The sequence below is a fragment of the Peromyscus maniculatus genome, chromosome 3 (genome assembly GCF_049852395.1).
Source record: "Peromyscus maniculatus bairdii isolate BWxNUB_F1_BW_parent chromosome 3, HU_Pman_BW_mat_3.1, whole genome shotgun sequence".
In the NCBI taxonomy this organism is placed as follows: domain Eukaryota; kingdom Metazoa; phylum Chordata; class Mammalia; order Rodentia; family Cricetidae; genus Peromyscus; species Peromyscus maniculatus.
Genome location: NC_134854.1, coordinates 66,380,688 through 66,396,540, shown reverse-complemented (window position 1 = coordinate 66,396,540; position 15,853 = coordinate 66,380,688). Strand labels below are relative to the sequence as shown.

Below are 15,853 nucleotides of genomic sequence, written 5' to 3'. Positions count from 1 at the left end.
TTCCTCTCTTCCTCCTTCCTTCTGCCTTCCCCTCTTCCTCCTTCCTTCTGCCTTCCTCTCTTCCTCCTTCCTTCTTCCTTCCCCTCTTCCTCCTTCCTTCCTCTCTTCCTCCTTCCTTCTGCCTTCCTCTCTTCCTCCTTCCTTCTCCCTTCCTCTCTTCCTCCTTCCTTCTGCCTTCCCCTCTTCCTCCTTCCTTCTGCCTTCCTCTCTTCCTCCTTCCTCTCTTCCTCCTTCCTCTCTTCCTTCTTCCTCTCTTCCTCCTTCCTTCTTCCTCTCTTCCTCCTTCCTTCTTCCTCTCTTCCTCCTTCCTTCTGCCTTCCTCTCTTCCTCCTTCCTCTCTTCCTTCTTCCTCTCTTCCTCCTTCCTTCTTCCTCTCTTCCTCCTTCCTTCTTCCTCTCTTCCTCCTTCCTTCTTCCTCTCTTCCTCCTTCCTTCTTGCCCTTGCTTAACACTGAGCCAAAAAAGTGCCCCCCCCAGGGGGCCAAAATCAGGGAAAGGAAGAGTTCAGGGCTTTCTGACCACATCCAGTGCCTTCCCTGCTCCTACCACATGGACTTCTCAGGGAGGTCACACACAAGAGTGGAGACCCGGCTGAGGCGGCAGCCCAGGGGTAGACTGTGTGCCTATCGTATACCAGGCCCGTTCCCTTCCCAACAGTCCCCCCACACACAGGGACTAAAAGCACGGGAGAAGGGGACAGTCACAGTGTGTGTGGTGGTTGAGTGAGATGTCTCTTAGTGTGCCACATTCGAATATTCTGTCCTTGGATGGTGACGCTGTTGGGGGAGGTTTAGGAACTTTTGCCTCTCTAGGAGAAGCCTGTCGTTGGGGTGGGTTTTGAGAGCTTAAGGCCTCCCTTGAAGAAGCCTGTCACCGGGGCGGGTTCTGAGAGCTTAAGGCCTTGCCCTGCGTGCAGTTTCTCTCTCTGCTCTGGGCATGAGGCTGAAGATGTGGGCGCTCAACCTCCTGCTCCGGCTGCCTTGCCTGCCTGCCGTCCCCGACCTGTCATTGTGGACTCTAGCTCTCTGGAACCATAAGCCAAAATCTTCTCTAAGTCGCTTTGGCCATGGTGTTTTGTTTTTTTTTAATCACAACACTAGAAAAGTAACCAAAAGAGTGTACAATTGCACACTTGCCACTCAGGAGACTGAGGAGGGAAGTGGGTGGAAAGCGTAGTCAAACTCCCCCAGAAGTACTCTGGATGAGCGGTTCCAGTTGGAACAACGCCCGTGGGACATGTGCTCGACCTGCCCGCCCCCTCCAGCTCACAGGTGGCACCAAATCGAGACCGTTCCTTTATTGGTGGGCACAAGAAAAGGGTCAGTTGTCCCACGTCCTGCCCTGCCCTTTCTCCAGCCACTGCCCAGGGACTTTTCGGTGTGCAGCCCCAGGGATGTGCTCCTGGACAAGTTTCCCCAGCCCTGCGCTCGGCAGCCCCACCCCTCAGCTTTAGAACACATAGGTACAATGGGTCAGAATTCTTCAAGCCGGACTGTTCTGCCCCTGGATAGCTGCCGCAGTCCCCCCAACTCACAAAGGGCATTGAGGGGTGAAGACACCATGTCTGAGAGGTGAGTGGAGGGCTAGAGAGGGGCAAAGAGCAAAGACCTCACTGGACCCGAGAGGCCCAGGCAGAGAGGGGAGCTGAGTGCTGGCGGGCCCTGGGTGGATTTGGGCATTCCCATGGTCCCTGCTTGCACCTGCCTGGGGCTAGTTTTCAGTCTGCAGACTTGCCCTGAATAATCCAGTCCAGCCCCAGGGCTCTGTGGAATGGATGCATCCCTCTCCTCATTCCTCACCCACAACTCCAGACCTTCACTGCATGGTGGATGAGGCAGTACTCTTCCTTACAAAGGACTCCATGCTTCCAGACTCCCCTCCTCCCGGGAACACCAGGCCTAGGCTGCTGACTTCCTAGACTCTCCTTGCTGATTCATCAACACCTGAAGGCCTTTATCCCAGCCCTCCAAGCCAGGCCCTTGTCCACTCATTCCCCAGCGGCCCCTTACTTCATTGAAGTCCACTTTGACACCATGAAGAACATCAGTCCCTCTGGAACCCCAAGTTCACGGTCCCCCAAAGGCAGCAACTCTATTCCCCATGCCCAGTCCCCTCTGTGGTGCTGTTGAGGCACACGACCATTGCACTCTCTCTAGAGCTTACCAACGCCTCTGGGAGGCCTCCCATGTGACTCTGGAAGAGGTGCTGGAGAAAGAGCCATCTCTGCTGGAACCCGTGCCCAGCCAGGAGCGGCAGAACTTCCAGTACAGGCTCTCGGTGCACTACTTGTACTACCTGGGGCTGTTGCGCCGCTTCGACATGGCCTACGACCAGATGGTCCAGCCACAGAAGCGCCGGCTGCTGCGTCGCCTTTTAGACGGTGTGGCAGGCCGCGTGCTGGAGCTCAAGGATGAGCTGGTGCGAGTTGACCTGTGCGAGACCCACTGCCTGGACCGAGTGTTGCAGGATCTCAAGCTGACCCCAGTGCGTAAGCAGCCGCCTGAGTGGGGCTGGGGATTGGAGGGTTGGGCCCGTGCAGAGTCATAGGTTGGGACCTGGGCGGGCCTTGACCTGAGGCAGTTCTATTAGGGAGCAGGGTGATGAGGGTTGAGGTTTAGATTCCCAGGAACTGGGGGGCTTTTGAAGAGTTGGCCTCATATTGCGTCTGAGAAGACCTGGGAACCTCAGGGGATAGATGAGGAGAAGGGTCTTATGGAGGCTGCTTCTCAGAGTATGGTCCCTGGTCATCACCTAGGAGCTTGTTGGAAATGCAGAGTCTATCTCAGGCCCGCTAAATCCGCCCTCGTTTCTTGAAACATCTCAGGAGACCTGTGAGCACAGCCAAGTTCTGGAGGTTTCAGAGCACAGCGCTGGGCACTCCCCAGTCCTGTCCCATCAAGGCCAGGATTCAGTCCTTGCTCATAGTCCAACAGTCTCAAGATTTCCCCAGCTAGCTCCCAGTAGACTTGGGGGTGGGGTGGGGAAGAGGGGTCCCCAAGATCCCACGTTCTTATGTAGGAGTCAGGATGAGAAAGGCACTATCAAATCTTTCCTATAGATCCTGAGGCACGGCTGGGTTTAGTACCCCCAGAATTCCTCTCAGTCAGGTGTGGGGCAGGATAAGAAAGGGGCGACTCCGGTCATAAACCAGAGTCTGTAAGTTTCCCATGCCAGGCTTCTAGGTGGGAGGGAAATGGTGTCAAGGGATACAGGCGTGGCTGGAAACCCAGCAGAGGGCCAGAGGGCCTGGGTTTCTAATTCCTGACCCCCCCTCCTCCCCATATCGTGCTAAAGGCAGACCTGGAGGTCCCCATCCCCAAGTACTTTCAGCTGGAGCAGTCCAGCACCATGAAGGCGCGGCAGCAGATGCTGGCCCAGATCCTGAGCAGACTGGAGCCACTGATTGCTCAAGAGGTAATGTTGCTAGAGTCACGTAGGCCAGCACCCAAGTCCTGGAAGCCTTAACAAAGCAGGTAGGTTCAGCTTTGTGCCCTCCACTGGCTAATTAGACAAGTTTATAGTGAAGAGCCGAGAAAGATGTACTCAGTGTGGCCACCTTGGGAAGAGGCCCAAAGAAGTGATTCCAAGTTCATCTTCAGGGTCACAACATGAGGTTCAGGTTTACATAGAGGGCCAGAAATATGCATCACTAAGCAGTCCCCTCAAAGTCCCACCCAGCACCGTGGTCTGGGCTCCAGTCTTTCCTGCGAGCCTGTGGGCTAACAATTGTCACGACTCTGAAGTGTCTTTTTCTGGGAAACAAGCTCACCCTCTGGCTGGTGGCAGGCTTCCAGCACCTTCCTTCTTCCCCCAATTCCTTGGGGTTCGTTGTCTCAGTCACCTGACAGCGAAAGAGAGGGCACAGGTGCCTCCTCTGAACATCTTCATTCCGCCAGGATGTCCACTGTAAGTGAGGGACACCCTTCCAGAGCCCTCCTACACCGCTTTCCCCAGGACAGACAGGTCTTGCCCTATCCTGTTCCCACTTCAGAGTGCTCCTTGGCAATCCCCAGCCTCCTCCAAGGCCGCTCTCGTATTCCCTGGAACGCTCCATCACCTTGCAGGACAGATCTCCAGCACCTGGGACTGTGACCCCAGCACACCCTCGGTGACCGATCTCTCGGCTGCCCACCCTGGGCACAAGCGTTCCCTCATGTCTTCCTGTTCTTTTGTCACTGTTACGGCCAGAGTTTTCGAGGAATGGGCCGGACCGAGGCCCTAATTCTAGTGCAGAGTGCTGAGCGGGCCAGGCAGGGCCGACTGCGAGCCACCTTCATGCGGGAGATTCGGAAAGAGGAGGAACGGGATAAGAGGATTCGGGAGAATGGACGACAGAAATTCAGTCAGGACCAGGGGGCCATTGTCATTCAGAAGGTAACCCTGGGTGGCAGAAAGAGGACCAGGGTAGACTCCTCTCTCCCAGTAAGAGCTGGCTAGGCTCAGTAGTTAATCCCAGGGATGCAGGAAGGTGCCTCAAGTCTGTGGTCCACAGCTTGATGCCAAACCCGGGACCTTAATCTATCAATGAGGCCAAGCACAAAGGTGTCTTGGGATGGCTATGTCCGGCACCTAGGAAAGCACCCTGGTCCACTCTGTACCTAGGTCCTGGAGAGGTTCTCTCTCATCTCTAGCCCAGTTCCCTTAGATCAAAACTGCCAGGAGGGGCTGGAGAGGTTAAGAGCACTGGCTGTTCTTTTTTTTTTTTTTTTTTCCGAGACAGGGTTTCTCTGTGTAGCTTTGCACCTTTCCTGGAACTCACTTGGTAGCCCAGGCTGGCCTCGAACTCACAGAGATCCGCCTGCCTCTGCCTCCCAAGTGCTGGGATTTTAGGCGTGCGCCACTACCGCCCGGCCAGAGCACTGGCTGTTCTTGCAAAGGAGCTGAGTTTGATTCTTAGCCCCGACATGGTAGCTCACAATCATCTGTAACTCCAGTTCTAGGGCATCCGTCACCCTCCTTTCTCTGGGCCCACACTAACCTCCTGGGCCAAGACTTTAGGAGACATCAGTCAGCAAGAGGCACCCCTGCTGCTCCCTGCTAGGCCTGAGGTCACGTGGCCTGGAGAGCAGCTGGGTGACATGTGTCCCCACCCCCAGGTGTGGAAAGGTTACCTGCAGAGGAAACGCATTGAGCAGGATCGGCGCATGGAGATGGAGTTCATTGGCATGGTGAGCCCTCCCTGGCCCACACAGGGCTCTTCCTTCCCCATCTCCATCCTCTGCACCCCTGTCGCAGGGTCCACTGAGGCAGGGCAGTAGACCCTGGGGGAGAAAGAAGCCTAAGGACAGGGAACTCACTGGGCTTGTCCCCTCGGCCCCCTTCTAGAGCATCCCATAGGATCTCAAATGTGGGGGTGGGGGCAGAAAAATGATGGCACAGAGCATCCTGGACCTTGCATCTCTGACCTAGCTGGGAGCAGAGGCTGCAGGGATGGGTCCAGCAGGAGTACCCCATGGTATCCCTCAGGTCTCTTCTAGTCTCAGGGAACCACTGGAAGCCATGTTGGGGTAGGAATACACCCCTAAACAGGACTTGTGAGGTCACAGGCCCCCCCACTTGCTCTGGGAGCCCAGATGAGCACTTCCGCTCGACTGAGTGATTGCACATGGGGGCAGGTACTGGAAGGGGCTGAGACCCTTGTATGGTCCACATGTGCACGTGTGTGTCCAGTTGGAGTGAGCAGCCCCATTCTTTTAAAGTGTCCTCGGCTCTCAAACCCTCCCCTCATCCAGCCAGTCTCTGTTGAAGGCCTTGACTGGGCGAGGGTCACACTCTGGGGAGAGGAGCTTTGCCCTGGATAGATCCTGTGGAGACCTGGCTGGCAGAGGGGTCGGGGGCGAGGCCAAGGCCAGAGGGACGAGAAGGATGCAGGCTGGACGACTACTGGGGGGGGCTGCTGTGTATGAGTAGAGGTCGAAGACTTGCTCAGAGGCTGCAGAATGGGACCCCCCAGGAGGGAGAGCAGGGGTGGGGGCAACAGTAGTGGGTGAGGAATGAGCACGGCCACCCGGGCCCATCAACAGTGTGAGCTCAGCGTTTTCAGTAATTGTCTCTGCGCAGAGTGATATTTAAAATACATTTGGGAGCCAATGAGGCGGGAAAGTGGCTGTGAGAGCGGCTGCCAACTCGGCCGCCGGGCGGGGCGTGCGTGGGGGCTGGGGCCCCAGGCTCACTGGGGGAGGGTTGCTGGGCGGGGGGCAGCCCGGATGCATCTAGCAAACTCATTACCAGGGTAATTTACACAGACAAATTTCGGCTCCAAACACAATTTCTCCTGATGCAGGCATACCCGTTGTTCCGTGAGGGCATGTGCCCTGGAGTTGGGCGAATGTGTGGGCGTGTTGGGGGCCGAGTGGGGGCAGGTGTGTGTGTCTAAACGCGGGGGCTGGGCCATCCCGGGTAAAATCCTGAGCCCTCTGCCTCTCCCCACTTCCCCTAGCTCCCCTCGCCTGACCAGACAGCACGCCTGAGCATCCTTAGCCAGGCCTTCCTGGGGGATGAGTCCCGGAGGATCCGGCAGGTAGAAAAGGAAGAGGAATTCCAGGATGCTATAGGGAAGACCCACGATTCTCTCACAGAGACCGAGGGACCTGACATGAAGGAGAAGATGAAGGATCAAATCCGACAGTGGTTTATTGAGTGCCAGTCAGTGTCCACAGCTGACCCGACCTTCTGTACCCCGCCCCTCCTCACTCCATTGTCCCTAGGACCGCTCCCGCCTCATCATGCCCCAACCTGTTCTCTCTGGAGAGATGGTCCCCCTGTGCATCAACTCTCACTTCTTCCTAACACTCTTGGTCTAGACCCCGAGCCCCACAATAAGGACCATCTCCACACCTGCCTTCCCATTTCCCTGAGAGAAGAGAAGGTACCAGGACAGAATAGGGAGAGGACTGTGAATGGCCCTTTCCAGTCTAAACCTCCTATGCGTTCTACATCCCCAGTCTCTTTCCCTTTATCCATTTATCCTTCCTCCCATCCAGCTAACCACCCCCTCAGTGCACCTATTCATTTATCCATCAGTCTATTCAGTTCATCCTCTACCCATCCATCCCTCCACCCACCCATCTATCTATCCACTCATCTCTCTCTCTAACTACACTGTACCCACTCAGTGCCCTTACTGGTCGGTTCCCTGATTATCCAGACGAGGCTTCGGGTGGATCCTACCTGATCTTTGCAGACAAGACTCCAGAGCAGGTACTCTTGAGATGGGGACAGGCTCAGCCTGGGATTAAAGACAACAGTGAATGTGAGCTGAGGATGTGGCCGTGGATGGGGAAGGGTCGGCCTTAACCGAGATAGCTGTGGCCAGAGCAAAGATGAATGGGACTAAAGGCAGCCATGGCCCTGACGCGGGAGGTCTGGCGGGACCGTTGAGGCTCCGAAGTCACATGGGCCTGGAGAGGGCAGCAGCTCCAATGAGAATGGTCCTCCTCAGCATCTTTTTCTCGTTGGACACCCACCCCCTCCAAGTGCCATCTCTGCACACTCAGCTGTCTCTACCTTGGCAGTTTCCCCAGGCTGTGAGGATCCAGGTCCTCCCATGCCAGGCTTTGGGTTCTTCCGGTTTTGTTTGGTTTTTTGAGACAGGGTGTCACTGTATAGACCAGGCTGGCCTCGAACTCACAGAGATCAGCCTGGCTCTGCCTCCTGAGTGCTGGCATTAAAGGCGTGCACCACCGCCGCCCGGCTGGGTTCTCCCACTTCTGTGGGATCCCCTCCGTCTCCAGAACACCGCTTGTTGTTGGATCCAGGTGAGAATAGAACTGGAGATGCAGGCCCAGGAGAGCAAGAAGAAGGAACAAGAGAAGGGTAAGGACAAAGAGAAGGAAAAAAAAGAGAAGAAAAAGAAAACCAAGGACGAAAAGGCCAAAAAGGTTAGCCCTGCAGAGGAGCCGGTGGGCCGGGAGGGAGAGCCCGAGGCATCACAGTAGACAGCTCCCAGGAAGGATCTCCCAGCTGCCTGTAGGCACAGGTCAGGAGGCGAGCTCGGTCTCACCTTTCCATACTAGGAACCAGATGTGACGTTCAAAGTGCTGCCATCCAAATTCATCCCTGTGATTAACGCTGGCCACGAGGAATACACGAGTAAGAAGGGAGTGGCCTTGGGGGGGGGGGGCGTGTTGAGCCTGGGGATGGAGAAAGAGGAATCTGCCATAGGTGTGACACTGGCGGATGATAGGAGAGACGGTAAAGGAGGGTGTGATGGCTGCCTGGGGGGAAATGTTACCGATTTTCTTCTGAATGCTGGAGTCCAGCAGTTAAGCCTAGGGCAGCCAGCAAGAACAGGAGGCTAGCTATGACACACACACACACACACACACACACACACACACACACACACACACACACACACTGCCTCTGACCTTTTTAAAACTGTGGTCAGGTTTGTGGAAGAGTCGCTATGACAACAAACACCCCAGCCAGAACTTTGACTCTGAGACCCTCCGGGAAGAAAAAAGGAAGGAAGTGGAGCTGGAGATCCGGGCACAGGTGTGCACACAGCCTGAGGCTTCCCTCAGCCGCTACCTTCTGTCCGCCTCTGGAATGCCTAGCCACTTCCGACCCCTCGCCACTCATGCCCTCCAGTTCCCCCACCCTGGGCATCTAGCCAATCCTCGGTGAACCTCTGTTCTCTGTACACAGGCCAGGTTCTACCTGCTGTCCCATCACCCACACTGCCCCTGGCTCCCCCAGGGTCCCCTTTCCCCTCAGGGACCAGTAAAGATGTGAGGGCAGGAGGAGGGGCCCAGAACCATGGTCAGATTGGGCATGGTGCTGAGCATGCCCACCCCCCCCCCAAAACCTCGTGACTGGACCACCAGGGCTATCTGCTGGGAGGGATATGTCATCCTTCAGTCCCATCCTTGGTAGGGTCCTGGCTTCCAGCAGCCCACATAAAACCTACAGGGCTTAGGTTACAGAGATTTGTAAAGGGTGGAGTTCTGGCTCCAACTCTGTTTGATGGACTCCATCCCATGTTAATGGCTGGCGGGGGGGTGGCTTCTCACGTCTTGGAGAACAAGATGCGGTTTCAGATCTGGTGTGGACAGGAGCAATGGCGGGAAGGAGAGCTGCTAACTCTGTAGTGGGAAAGCCTTGGCGGCTGCCTCCCCACCTGGACTTTCTCCTGAGGCTCCTCTTCCTCCCCTCCCACTTCTCCCCCCCATCTGCCCACTACACACCCTGCCACGTCCCCAGGTGGATGAGCTGATGCGACAGGAACTGAAGAATTTGCGTCTGGCTGTGGACAAGGAGGAGGGCAGGCCCCTGAAGGCTCCAAAAGCAGATAAGGGTCCAGGGCTGGGGAGCGGAGGGCCCGGGGGTGAGGAGGCAATAAAAAGCAGTGACCTGTATATTCATTGCCCACCAGAAAAAAGCTGCGAAGAAAAGTGGGAAGAAGAGGAAGGAGAAAGATCTGACCCCGGACAGGTAGAGGGTCCTGCTGCACATGCCTTGCGCTGTGTTGGGGAGGGGGTCCAGGAGAGAAAGCCTGATTTCTGGGCTTGGTTCTGTTGCTGTGTGACATTAGAGAAGTTACCTCACCTCGCTGAACCCCTAACCTTGTCCACCAAGTGCCTTTAAAAATGAAAACACCTCTGGGTGGTGATGGCACACGCTTTAATCCCAGCACTCTGGAGGCAAAGGCAGGCAGATCTCTGAGTTCGAGGCCAGCCTGGGCTACAGAGTGAGTTCCAGGACAGGCAGGGCTACACAGAGCAACTCTGTCTTGAAAAACAAAACAAAAACAACAACAACAAAAAAGTCGGACGTGGTTGGTGCCTGCTTTTGAATCAGGGATGAGGTGTGTGTGTGAGGGGGGAGGAGACAAGTGGATCCCTGAAACTATTGGTAGCTAGTCAAGCAAAATTGATAGGCTCTCAGTTCAGTGAGAGGCCCTGTCTCATAAAATAAAGGTAGGATCGAGCAATCCGGGAAAGATAACCTGGTGTTGACCTCTGACTTCAGCATGCATGCGCGCACACATGCTTGTGTGCACACACCCACACTTACATGTTTGCATGCCAAGTGTACATCACACACACACACACACACACATACACACACACACACACACGCTGACAACACGGAATAACGTGCATGGGGTTTATAATCATCATACTTATTATCCCTCCAACCTTTGCTTGGCTCCGTCCTTTCCATCTGTGCCTGTGTTAACCACCCTGGGGGACTGAAGGACCTGCCCAAAGCCTTCTCCCCACTAACGCCAGGTGCCCGAGGACCACGACTCACAAGGACATTCTCACCCTACACTTGGCTTGGGAAGAGGGAGAGGGGGTTGCACTGAACCCAGATTTCAAATGGTGGACATGAAAGGCTGGTGGGCATTTGTCACAGGGGGCGTGGGCTCCTGCCACATTGCACAGGGCACCCGCTGTGGAGTACCTGTCCCTTGACACCGTGGCCGGGACCCCATCTTCTGATTCTGGCTGTCCAGAAGCTCTGTTGACATTTCTGATCACAGAATGTTACCAGGGGACCCCTTGTCCCCTCTTCTTGTGCCGAAGCCCCGCCCCCACCTCCACCTTCCTTTTCCCTCGCCCTCTCTCACTGTCTGTGAGGTCCTCCCGGACCTCTCTTCCCCAGGACTGTGGACTCATTGTTTGAAGAGCTTGTTGTCATCGGCCTTATAAAGAAGAGTGTGCTGGTGACACTGAATGACTACATTGGTGAGCCCCGCCCCCCATGGAGGCCTCCTGACCCTTGCCCCCTCCTGATGCCGCTCCTCCAGCAGATCTCTCCTCCAGACACCCACAGGAGTGCCATTCATCAGGTGGCCCCTCCCTCTCCCCACAGGTGACTGCCTCTATCTTGGGTCCACGCTAACATTGGCAAACAAGATGCCCATGCCTTCCCTGTTTGATATACGACAGAACATGGCCTTGTACGGGGTTCTTCGGCTGGGTGAGAACCCCAGGGGAGTGAAAAGCCAGGGCTGGGTAGGACCAGGAAAGCATGGCTGAGCGGGGTATGCAAGCTTGATTCTCCCTAGCCTTAGTGGGTATAGGACTCGCGACTGTCACAGATCCTTCTGCGGTTACACTCAGATTGGGCCACCCCAGAGATCAAGGGCATCCGTGACTTGCTCCATCCCAAGTGACACCCTGTAGTCAGTCTCGTTTTTTCAGAAGAGCATCCCTGAGAGCTTGTTAAATGCCAGAGACCAGGAGCTTTCCAAACCAGTGTGTCATGTGCCTTTCAGCGCCACCCACCATAACCCAGGGGTGGAAATGTGTGGTATGGAAAACAGTAGCGGTCCCTCCTGGCCTCACACTCGGTTCCCGACTGCGGGGGTTGCTAAGCAGGGCCGCCGCTGCTGCAGTCTGGGGGAAGCTGCTCAAGTATTGGGGGAGGCAGGGGGGGGCAGCACAGCCCACACCTGCATCTCACACTCTCAGCCCCAGGCCTTGGCAGAACTCAAGGGTCTTCTACAGCCTACGGCCCAGTTTTGGTCCATGGCCTGCCCCAGCCCTCTCTACTTCCTCCCAGGCTCCCACGACATACATTCCATGGCTCCCCATGTCCGCTCCATCCTCCTGGTGGGACCCTCTGGCATGGGGAAGAAGATGTTGGTCCATGCGGTATGCACAGAAACCGGTGCCAACCTGTTTGACCTGTCACCTGGCAACGTGATGGGCAAATACCCTGGAAAGAATGGGGCGCAACTGCTGGTGCACACTGTCTTCAAGGTCTGCAGCCTTGAGGGGCAGGGCGACTTCTCCGGGTGCAGAGAGCCGCAGGGGGGCTTTCTGAGCGCTCTAGGGATGACCTATATAGCGCTGAGATACAGGGGCCTGCGCCCATGTCTGCCCAGCAGCCCTTGTGGGAGCCTTATGCTGGGGATGTGGGAGGAGATGAAGGCAGAGGAGAGCAAATGGGAGCTAGGGATGCAAGGTCAGCTGCTGGGGTCTGCCCCTTGCCCGGGGTCAGCTCAGCTGCTGGGGTCTGCCCCTTGCCCAGGGTCAGCTGCTGGGGTCTGCCCCTTGCCCGGGGTCAGCTCAGCTGCTGGGGTCTGCCCCTTGCCCGGGGTCAGCTGCTGGGGTCTGCCCCTTGCCCGGGGTCAGCTGCTGGGGTCTGCCCCTTGCCCAGGGTCAGCTGCTGGGGTCTGCCCCTTGCCTGGGGTCAGCTGCTGGGGTCTGCCCCTTGCCCGGGATGCCTGACACCTGGTTTCTACGCTCCAACCTATCCAGGTGGCCCGGGTCTACCAGCCCTCTGTCATCTGGATTGGAAACACCGAGAAAACCTTCTATAAGAAGATCCCAAAGGAAGAAAGGAGGGTGAGGAGTGTGGGCGGAAAGGGCTGTGAGGGACCACCAGAGCCTGGGGCGAGGCTGGGAATCCTGCTCAAGTCACTGAAAACGAGACTGGCGTCTTGCTCACGGTCTCCGTTCTTGTCATGCCTGCTTTAGAAGGCCTGGGACACTCAGAGCTGATGTCATGTGCTCTGAGAACGGGGCTCTCCCAGGCCCCGTCACCATGCCTCAACCCTGCAACCTTCTCTCCTTGGAGCAGCTGGACCCAAAGAGAATAAAGAAGGACCTCATGAAGGCCACCAAACTGCTGAGCCCTGGTGACCGTGTGATGCTGATAGGCACGACCGACCGTCCACAGCTGGCGGAGTTGAAGGGGCTGTGCCGATTCTACGAGCGCATCCTCTTCATACCCCGGCCCGATTACGCTTCTCGTTATGGTGAGGCCAGGAGTGGAACCCAGGGACCACGACCCTTCTGAGCCCCCGCCCTCTCCCCATCCCCCACTGCTGCGTCGAGCCTCAGCTCTAGCACCAGATGACAGGTCTGGAAAGACCTTACGCTAGCAGCCAGGCTCACTGGCTCCTGACCTCCGTGTCATGGACACTGGGTATGTAACGAGAACATCATCCCCACCTCTCCAGGTCCCACACCTTCCTGCTCTCCGGGGGGCTCAGAGCTGCTTAGACACAGCCAGAGCTGTCCGTGGGCCTGGCTTTTCTGTTGCCCTCTGACCTTTGCACCCCACCCTCTCCTCTGCCTGCAGTGCTCTGGAAGCGCATGATAGAGAACCGGGGGACACAGCTGACCCAGAGTCTGGACGTCAGTGCCCTGGCTCGGGTGTCTGACGGCTACACGCCCGGTCACATTCTACAAGTCATCCAGTCAGTGCTGACCGAGCGGCGGATCCTTCAGCTGTCCAAGAAGCCGCTGGTGGCCTCTGAGTTCGTGAGCCACCTGGCGAGGCTGGATCCAGTGTACAGGGAAGAGGAGGAATCCCTGAAGGTGAAAGTGCCAGGGCAGGGCCAGTGGGCTCAGCAGTGCCAGCCTGGAGTCAGCCCTCCGCAGGCCTGGGCTTCCTCCCATTGTGGCCCTGTTGCCAGGAGATGGTCAGGGTAAATGAACTTGGGCTTCTGCTGGGAAAGGGACTAGGAATACAGGGAAAAGGACCAAGGTGTCGGAGCCTGAGCAAAGAAGCTGGCGAGTGCCACCTGGGCTGCTGGCGCTAGCTGTCACTGTGGACTTGATGACCATCCCTGGGGGCAGGTTGACATCAGGAGCCACAGAGGTCTGTGGGGGTGGAGGGACATGCACCTCTCAAGAACAGCTGGCACTGGGGCCCGGAGTACCTACTGGAAACTAGGAGAAGCCCCCGCTGTGATGGGGCACCTGCGCACCCCACCCCCCAAACCTGGGGGGTGATGGAAGAAAATTGCCTGCCAGGGGAAAGGAGGGTTTGCATCCAGTGGACTCATCCCCGCTCCTCTGCCACCCCAGGAATGGTATTTCAAGACTCCCCTGGGAAGAAAGAATATGAAGTTTAGCAAGGACCAACAGGAGGCGGAGGAGGCCAGACTGGCAAAGGAGAAGAAGAAGAGGAAGTGATGGTGGACCTGTGGGGGGGTGCTGTGGTGAATGGGAGGGGCCTCCAGGGCCAAGGGGAGGGACAGACACATAAAGGCCCAGGTGGCTCCTGAGGGCTTTCTTCTCTTGGTCACCACCTTCATGGCTTCCTGCCCCTGGGCCCCGCCCCCTTCCCCCACCTCTCCACCCTGGCTCATCCAGCCTCCGCTCTGGCTGCCCCTCCTACCACACCTGTGGCTTTACCTTGTCATTTCCTGTGCTGGCTCTCCACTTCACTTGCTCAAGTTTCTTAAGGAGTGGGTGGAGAGGGGAGACCCAGGAAGGGAAGGACAGAAGCGAGAGGACCCAAAGGGAGAAATGCCAAGTCTAGAAGGGCGTGAGCCCTGCCCATAGCCCACTGGCAATCACTCCCCCTGGAACCTGTCTGAGCCTCAGTTTCCTTCTTTATAAAGTGAGGAGAGGTCGGACAGGACATCCTCTAAGGTTCTTCCCGACCTGGAACTCAGTTCTAGCCCAAGCATCTCCAGGGTGAGGGGGTGAAGGAGGTGAGGACGCTCGGGTGGGAATGGAGGTGGAGCTGGAGAGGCTACGGTGGACCGTAGAGAGGGGTAGAGGCAATGCCCTTTGAGTGGTCCTCCCCTCCGTGATGGTGAATGCTTAATACTGACTGTCACCTTGGCAGGCAGGATCTAGAGTCACCTTGGACACAAATCTCTGGGTATACCTGGGAGGAAGTTTGTAGACTGGGTTGATTGAGGTGGGAAGATGCACCCTGAATGTAGGTGGATCCATTTCACGGGTTGGTATACTGACTGAACGCGAAAGAGAAGATAAGCTGGGCACTAGCGTTCTCTACTCTGTGCTTCCCGGAAGCACTGTGACCAGCTGCCTCCCGTTTCTGCTGCCCACCTGCCCAATATCATGGACTGTATCCCCCCGAACTGTGAGCCAGAATAAATCCTGCCTTCCTTAAGTTGTTTTTCTCAAGTTTGTTTGTTGTTGTTGTGTGGGGTTTTGTTGGTGGTGATGGTTTTTTGTTTTTATTTTTGTTTTGTCATGGCAAGCAGAAAAGTAACTATTCCAACCTCTTTTCTACAAAGACCCCCACTCCTAGGGGGTAGGAAACTCAAGCGGTCAGCACTACCGTGTCAGCAAGGGCTAAAGAAGACACAGTTGCTTTCTCGGAAGGCAGACATGCCAACCTTGTACAGAGGGTATGAGAAAAGTCAGTCAGTGCCCACGGCGCCCTGCCAGTGTGAGCCAGACCAGGTGAGAGCACAGAGCCTGCAGCAGGCAGACTCCACAGAACCGCGCCCAAGAGCTTCCCTCTGCTTTTCCTTCCTCCATTCTTTTGCCTCTTATTCCCACCTTCCTCAACAAAAGCAGTCTATCTTCTGGGCTGAATGGTCAGAGAGGTTTTCTATGTCACTTCCAGCTAAGACTTCCGTACAATTATGGAGGGGTAGAGATGCCAGGTAGGAGATGCTGGGAGGCATCCAGGGAGTGAAGTCGGCACCTGAGATGGGCAGGGGAAGCTGATGCCTGGGATGTGTATGGGGGACCGGTACCATGATGGGAGGCCAGAACTTGAGCTGGGTGGGAAGTTGGTGCCTGGGATGGGAACGAGGGCCAGCATCTGGAAGAGGCGTTGATGATCAGAGCAGGTCAGCAGCTGGGATGGGTGTGGGAGTGATTCTTTTGCTGCCTGAGGACTGAGCCCTGTTTTCCTGGACAGAAGTCTGTCTTCCAGAGACCCCCCTGAGAGTGCCTCAGACAGAGTCTCTGGTGCTCATCTACACCAAGTTCCTCTGTGTTTAGGAGCGGAAGGTTGTATTCGAGGAACAGGAATCAGCAGCCTCCCTGGAGGTCACAGACTAGGCAGCTGGAGCTGACTGATGATGGAACAAGTGGCTTAGGATCACAGGTCCAGTCCTGGCGCTGGGGCAAGTTACCCGTGTGTCCCTAGGCACACCCTCTCCTCTGGAACTTTTTGTT

The 15,853-nt window shown here is 56.4% G+C and overlaps 1 protein-coding gene across 1 annotated transcript; it reads left to right on the top strand.

The window, feature by feature from the left end:
• The first annotated feature begins 1,451 nt into the window (after positions 1–1,451).
• Positions 1,452–14,831, top strand: Drc11l (dynein regulatory complex subunit 11 like). The gene is made up of 19 exons (XM_006994672.4): positions 1,452–1,570; positions 2,156–2,483; positions 3,294–3,413; positions 4,188–4,373; positions 5,096–5,167; positions 6,439–6,644; positions 7,115–7,199; positions 7,757–7,879; positions 8,015–8,090; positions 8,389–8,495; positions 9,204–9,287; positions 9,376–9,434; positions 10,611–10,693; positions 10,821–10,928; positions 11,514–11,713; positions 12,215–12,301; positions 12,537–12,714; positions 13,041–13,279; positions 13,772–14,831. Exons 1-19 carry the CDS (start codon positions 1,467–1,469, stop codon positions 13,877–13,879), a joined length of 2,553 nt encoding a protein of 850 aa, XP_006994734.2. The 5' UTR covers positions 1,452–1,466; the 3' UTR covers positions 13,880–14,831.
• The last annotated feature ends 1,022 nt before the right edge of the window (positions 14,832–15,853 follow it).